At 34.0% G+C, this 7,798-nt stretch overlaps 1 protein-coding gene across 1 annotated transcript in view; it reads left to right on the top strand.

Annotated features, from left to right (window-relative positions):
• DEUP1 (deuterosome assembly protein 1) overlaps positions 1-7,798 on the top strand; it is a 67,671-nt gene that overhangs the window by 43,204 nt on the left and 16,669 nt on the right. The window contains exons 10-11 of the mRNA XM_011374770.1: positions 1,904-2,101; positions 4,067-4,153. Coding sequence (XP_011373072.1) covers positions 1,904-2,101; positions 4,067-4,153 — 285 coding nt within the window. The remainder of the gene's footprint in view (positions 1-1,903; positions 2,102-4,066; positions 4,154-7,798) is intronic.

Genomic DNA, 7,798 nt, shown 5'->3' with positions numbered 1-7,798 from the left:
CCTGAATAAGCCCGATCCATTCTGATCTCGGAAGCTAAGCAGGATGGGGCCTGGTTAGTACTTGAATGAGAGACCACCTAGGAAGACCAAGTGCTGTAGGTGTAAAAAATAAAAAAAATAAAGGATTGTAGACTGACAAGACAAGGTCCTTGCAATCTGTAAGGTCAACCAAGGGTTGCATCGCCTAAAAAATAAATAAACAAACAAACAAATAAATAAAAGATATGAGCCAGTTGCAATGTGTGGGTCATATTTAGATCTCAATTCAAATAAACAGACTTAAAAAACATTCATTACACTTCTGATACAATTTTAAATTTGAATACTGCTTCAATATTTGATATTGATAAATTGCTAATATTTTTAAGATGTCTTATGGTATTCTGGTTATATTTAAAAAAGAGTGAGCACATCTTATTCTTTCAGAGATATATTCTGAAATGTTTAAATATGAAATGAATAAAAGGTCAATTTTAAAAGTAAGTGCCCTGGGGTAAATTCAAATAAATCTCTTTGTGAATGGCCTCTATTTAACTCTCCAGACTTATTCTCACGACACTCCAAGTTCCAGCCGCTCTAAACTCCTTTTTGTTCATTGAGTGTGCCACTGTGCCTTGGCTGCACTCTTTGCCCAGGAGCCCTTCTCCATCTTGTATTTTCCATCTGACTTCCATTTGTCCCTCAATATTCGATCTGATGTCCTCTCCTCTGGAAATCCTATCTTGACAACCCCAGGCTGGTTTAAGCACCCCTCCACTACATCCCGCCTCTATTACATACCTCTGACATCGATTGCACACTGTGTTGTAACTTAATTTTTCTGTTTCCCCAACGGATTATGATTTTTTTGAGATCGGTGATTGTGTACTTCATCTCCAGATCCCAAAAATTAGAGACAATGAATGATTTCTAGAAAGATGGTAAGAGGGCTGGACTAAGTGGTAGTAGGAATGAAGAGTAGGGGAAAAATTTAAGAGAGAACCAAATGAAAGAGACAGAATTTGCTGCCTGACTGGATTTGGGAAGATGGGGGTGGAAAGAGTCTGAGGTGATCCAGAAGTTCCTAATGTGGAAGGCTTGGCTAAGGTTAGGAATATGAGACTCCACGGGCTTACAGAAAGGATGTGACACGTTTTCATGGACACGCTATGTTTGAAATTTATTACAACATGATTCTGAAAAACAAAGGGTTTAGTCACGGAAAGTACAGCACAATTTAGTAAAAAAGAAAAGAAAAGCAAAGCACTGAATTTAAAACCAAGAGTCCTACGTTCTAGCCCTAGCTCTGCCAGCTAATAGCTTTATGACTTTGAGCAAGTCACTTCACCTCTCTAAGCCAATTTTTTTTCTCCCTAAAAAGTGCTCAGTCCATCAATCTCTGAGTTTTGGGTCCAGTCCTCTTCCGCCACACCACTCTGGAGTGGTTGTCCAGTGGGTATAAAGTTCGGTTATATAGATGAGTAGGTTCCAGAAATTGTTGCACAACACGCTGCCTAAGGTTAACAGTAGATCGCATGCTAAGTATTCTTACTACGAAAAAAAAATCTTAATGACAAAGGTATATAAGGAAACTTGAAGGTAATGGATATGTTTATTATCTTGATGATGAGAGTAACATGAATGTATGTCCGAACTCACAAAATGGTGTACATCAATTATGTGCAGTGTTTTTGTATGCCAAGTATACTTCAGTAAAGATGGGGGTGGGGGCAAATGCTTGATAATACTTTCTCTGCCTTCCTGTCAAAGTTTTCAATTTAGCATTGATCGGAAACGGAGGGTAAAGTGGGGACTGCCAGAGTTTTAAGATAGGATAGGAAGACTGAACATGGCCAATAAAAGCTTTAAGTTGCTTTAAAAATAAAAAGACATGTTAATATTTTCTGAAATATATCTGCTGCAGATAAGGAGCCAACTCTACCAGAAGGAAGAGCACCATAGCTCTGAGCAGGAAAGAATGAGGAACGAAATCTCTGACCTTACAGAGGAGCTTCATCAGAAGGAGATCACTATAGCAACTATCATGAAGAAAGCTGCCCTTCTGGAGAGACAGTTAAAAACAGAGTTAGAAATAAAGGAAAAAATGTTGGCAAAACAACAGGTATGTAAGTGGGCAGGACAGAACCTGTCCAGGTCACTCTCTTGCTCAGTGCAGATAGTAGCCTTCGTTATTGACTAATAAAAGCCTTGCATTTCTCAGTATTGTATCTGAGACTGGCATCACAGAAATGCTTCATGGAGTTACACAAAACCATTGTGAGATATTGCAAAGTGTCATCAAAAGAGAACCAGGAAAATTAGTGACAATGCAAGATCATTTCATTAAATCTCATCCTAACATTTTCTTGTGATCCATAGTTTGATCACCTCCCACAGTATGCTCTAGTCAAAGATGTCCTGAAATTTTCTATAGTTCCCTTGCATTAACATTTTTAACTTTTTAAAAAACTTTCCTGGATACCTCCCACCCCCATTTTATATGTTTATTTTAGGGTTTTAAAAAATGGATGTTGAAACATGAAAATTTGTTCATATTTATGGAACATTGACTCAATGCAGAGCATGGTTCATGGGGAAAAACAGCAATTACAACATTCTACTGTTAAAATACTGCAATTAACTTCTAAGTCCTCCCTCCTTTCCTCTCTCCCTTCCTTCCTTCCTTCCTTCCTTCCTCCCTTCTTTCCTTTTCTCTATCCCTTTCTTCCTTCCTTCCTTCCTTCCTTCCTTCCTTCCTTCCTTCCTTCCTTCCTTCCTTCCTTATATATCTTGAAATTCTCTTCCTCCTTTACTCATTATCAGATTGATGACCTGCTGTTGAAAGCATAGGGTTTATCTTTTTTAACCTCAAATGTAGAGGATTTGAGAGTACCATTCAATAACTTTGTAGGCATTTTTAAAATTTATTAATTTATTTTAATTAGTTTCAGATATACAGTACATTGGTTAGACACCTATATAGTTCATAAAATGATCCCCCCAATTGCTCCCTCCCTCCTCTGGCCCTCCACCTAGCCATCATACTAATGCTAACTGCCTTCCCTCTGCCTTGCTCCCCATCCCCATGACCAACTATCGACTACTAATTTGTACTTCTTTAACCCTTCACCCCATTCTCCCAGCCCCCCAACCTCCCTCCCATCTGTCTGTCACCAAATTGTCCACTATATTTGTATAACTTTGTAGGCATTTGAGGATCACTTCAGAAATAACATGGCTATTTAAATCCTGTGTATTATAAAAACAAGAGAAGAGTCAGCCTTTGCCCACTTATTAAGACTTAGACTGTGATTAATTTGTACAACACACAGGAAAACAGTATAGGTGGGATAGTATCATTGGTTGAACCTGTATAGGAAAGGATATTTTACACATGTTAACAGTTATCTGGATAATTGAATTATGAATTTTTCTTTTCACCTTTATATTCTTTTATGTATTTTTAGGTTTTTGTCAAGGAGAATATATTTTGTAATTTACAAAAGTAAGTCTTTTTAAGGGAAGTGTTTTATATAGAAATGAGCCCTAGATAAATAAAGGGGCAGATACTATGTCAAAGTACTGTCAAGTAGAAGAAATCAGTGAAAAATATAAATTAGGAGACAAAATGAAGTAGTCACAAAAAAGAGGAAATTTGGCAGAAATATCAGAAAGAAGAAAATTAAACATTAAAGTCATATTTGTATATTGTAAAAATTAATCAGTGAAGAAATTTGATAGTTATTCAAATATGTTTTAAAAATTGTGATTTTTCTTGTGATAATTTGCATACCGTAGAAAATAGAAGTGAGAAAATGAATTTTGGAATTGGAAAGAAAAAGTAAATGAATCATTATTTTAAGTATGTTTTTAGTTTAGCACTGATCAGAAAGGATCATAAAGTGTAGCCTGCCAAAAATTAAAGAACTAAATGAAAATACCTGATTTATAATAATCATGCCTAAGAAATATTTCCCTTCACTACATATCGAAAATATTTAATTAACAAAATAAAATTAATTATAATAGAATTGTGAGCTTTAATTATGAATTTTACATTCACTTTTATCTACTAATCTCCTTTCAGGTCTCAGATATGAGATATAAAGCTGTCAGAACTGAAAATACACATCTAAAAGGAATGATGGGAGATTTAGACCCCGGACGGTACATGGTAACATGCTGAAATCATTCAGTAAATTGAACGGAGATTACTTAGTTGGTCAGGATTTACCCAGACATTATTTACTGAGCACTTCCTATAGAGTGGCAAATTATCTTGCGCAGGGGTTGAACTTATTTTTATCTTCTGTCTAAAGTACTTGAATTTCTGGTTTTCCTTCTTGTTCTTTTTTTTAGATTGAGCTCAATTCTTATCATTTCCTCAAACATGCTACTTCCTTGCTTTTGCTCTTGCTATTGCCTCTGAAATCCTACATCCTATGTGGCCTGACTCAAGTGACAACCTTTCCCTTGATGAAGCCACCTCTGAAACTCCAGAGTAAATTGTTCCACCCACACTTGGTTTGTATTTTGGTCTGACTTGTTTTGTAGTTTCTCGTTCCCCCACTAGACGGTGAACAAGAACTGTGTCTTATTAACGTCTTATTAATAAACCAGCACCTCACAGCATCAGGGTTAGTAAGTATTCAGTGGATGTTGGTTGAATAAAAAGATGAATGAATGAATGAATGACTGAGTCGACCTTGTGGTTTTAACCAGTGGTTCTACAGGTTTATACAGGGCAACTTAAATAGTCTCTGTGCCTTTCATTTCAACTGTTTAATATAACAGTTGATGGTTGGTTTTTATATGTAAATATGATAGCGATTACTTATTGAACTAATGAAATACCATTGTTAAATTCTGAAATAATTTTTCCATTATTCAGAGAACGGAGAGAATAAGAGATGAGTATGGTAATTGTTTAACCTGGCCTCAGTTTCCTCATCTGTGAAATAAGGAAGTTGGATTAGGTATTTCCCATGGTCCTTTCTTAAGTTGTGATACTGTATTTCTGTAATAGTATGTACTTGTTTTCATAATAGTCCATATTCTAGCATCAAAGAGTAGAAGCGTTCTGGAAGCATTCTGCTTTCTCCTTTGGGCCTGGCAATTGGAGTACTATAGATGGATAAGAAGTAAAGTATATGCGGTCTCTCTGTCTGTTACATAAAATCTGTCTGACACATAGGACCTTTATCTAAACACTGGACACACAAGAAATTAAACTGGATCCCGCTTCCATGAATGTCCTTTCTCTCACAAAATGGTTTTGTGATATTTTTTAAATGTCTTATCTGAATGTTTTGAGGTGTGTATTCTACGTCATCACAGCCCCTGCTGAGCCTGCTTCACTCTGGCTTCTGTAAACATTGGACTTTGTTCATTTATTTGTTTTTATTTTTCAAGAAATAAAACATGCAAAGATGTGCAAAGAAGAAGCTAAGTATCCCTACTTCTGTCCCCAGTCCTAGTTTGAACTCCAGAGATATTCAGAGCTAACAAACCAGTGTGTATAGCATTCTATAACTTTTCCTTTGCTCGTGCACACATATACAGGGGATTAGTTAAGTGTTCTTTTACAGAAATAAATGCATACTCTATACATTATTCTAAACTGCCTTTTGACTATATAGCATAGACATCTCTACAAGTAAGTAGAAAACATCTTTTGGTTTTTCCTAATTTCTTAGGAAAAAATACATACTTATGTAAAATATATAATTTTTAATAAATCAAATCATAACTTACATACTTGTAATTTTAGTAGTCTTTTTTTTGCTATCCTCTATTTCTCTCTGCTACCTCATATCCCATCTACCTACCAGATAACACACGTTAACTATTCAGTAAGTAGCATTTAGTACTTTTTCATATATATGAATTCATATGCATGTGTGAATATATATATGTATATATACATACATGTATATAATCATATACCTATTTAGGGGTTTTCACTTTTTTAAAAAAATTGGATTACATTATAGACATTTCTATGTGTTGTTTTTGTTCACTCAACAATATCCTTTGCAAATCCTTACAAGTCAATCGGTTTAAGTCTATTTCATTCTAAATAATGGCTTAATAATATCCAATGATGAGAATGTATCAAAATTTATTCAACTAATTTTCAGAATTAATTCATTTATAATTAATTCAACTGTTTCTAGATTTTTGCACAAACATAAAATACTGTAAAAAACATCCTTATATATAAATCTTAGAATAACTTCTTAAGAATGGAATTGCTGATTCAAAGGATGTGTATGTTTTAATTTTAAAACATTTGTTGTCAAATCATATTTCTACCCTTTTTTTATCCTTATCAACAATATGTGTTATCATTCTTTTATATCGTTATCAGTCTGATGGATATAAAGTTCCATCAATAGTTCCTTAATTTGCATTTTCCTGACTATCGTGAGCATATTTTTGTGTATTTATTTGGTAGTGTATTATGAATTAGTTATATTCTTTGCTCATTCTTCTGTTTGGCTGTCTTTTTCTTGTCAGTTTATAACAGCACTTTTCTAAATTTGTTGTTTGTAATTTTTTATTTATGATTTGCCAAAAAGTTTTAAACTTCTATTTGTCAAATATGTATATCTTTTTGTTTATAGCTTCTGCATTTCCTTCCTTGAATAACAAGGTTCTTCCAACTTCTAGACAATATACACAATTTTTAGAGTTTCTTCCAAGATTTTTATATATTTCATCTACGTTTAATCCATTCAAATTGTAATTTTGCATGTGATAGAAAACAGGAACCTAATTTAAATTTTTATATGAATGTGAAGCTCGAGTTATCCAGTTCCCCCTGGTAATTTCCTGTTGGATCCTATTTGGAATTGAATTAAGTTTATATATTAATTTTGAAAGAATTGGTGTTTTTATGATAGTATATTTTCTCATCCAAGAATATGACATGGCTTTCCATTTCTTCATATCTTATTTTATGCTCTTCAGTAAGATTTTACAATTTCCTTTGTATAGGTTCTGTGCCTTTATTCTTAAATTTATTCTCAAGTATTTTATAATTCTTGTTACTGCTTTTCTTTTCTCACATGTAAGAACTTATTGTTAATATAGGCAGAAAAGCCAAATTATCTTTTAATTCTAGTAGACATTTAACTACAAGTTCTTAAGTTTTTTTGAGATAGATTTTATCAGTGAAAACAGTTTTCTCCTTTTCTACTATTTATATCAGTTATTTTTATCATATTGCATTTGCTAAAACCTCCAAGAGAATATTAAATAATAATAGTGATAGCTGACAAATTTGTCAATTCCTGATTTTAGATGAAATTGTTTTAGAGTTTTACTATTTAAGATAATATTTGTTCTTGATTTATGGACTTTATTATATCCTTCTGTCCTTAATTTACTTAAAGCTAAGATTTGCTGCTGGTTTTTATTAAATGCCTTTTCAATGTACATGACATCATGTGTCTTTTATTCATTAATTTGTTGACATGCAATAGACTATGTTTGGCAGATTTCCTAATATTGATCCACATTTGAATTCCTGAAATAAACCTTCTTGGTCACAGCATTCAGGATCTAGGGCCCTCATAACAAAGTACCACAAATTGGATAGCTTCAAACAACAGAAACTTAAAGTACAGTTCTGGAAGCTAGAAGTCCAAAATCAAGGTGTCGACAGGGCCATTCTCCCTCGGAAATCTTGGGGGTGGGGTGGTTCTTTGTTGCCTCTCTATAGCATCTAGTGTTTGCCAGCAATCTTTGGCAATCCTTGCCTTTATAAGATGCATCCCCTTCACTCCTCTGTCTTCACATGGCATTTTCCCTGTAT

Source organism: Pteropus vampyrus, unplaced genomic scaffold (genome assembly GCF_000151845.1).
Source record: "Pteropus vampyrus isolate Shadow unplaced genomic scaffold, Pvam_2.0 Scaffold254, whole genome shotgun sequence".
Classification (NCBI taxonomy): domain Eukaryota; kingdom Metazoa; phylum Chordata; class Mammalia; order Chiroptera; family Pteropodidae; genus Pteropus; species Pteropus vampyrus.
The sequence above is the reverse complement of the archived record's forward strand: the minus strand, read 5'-3'. Positions and strand labels throughout refer to the sequence as shown.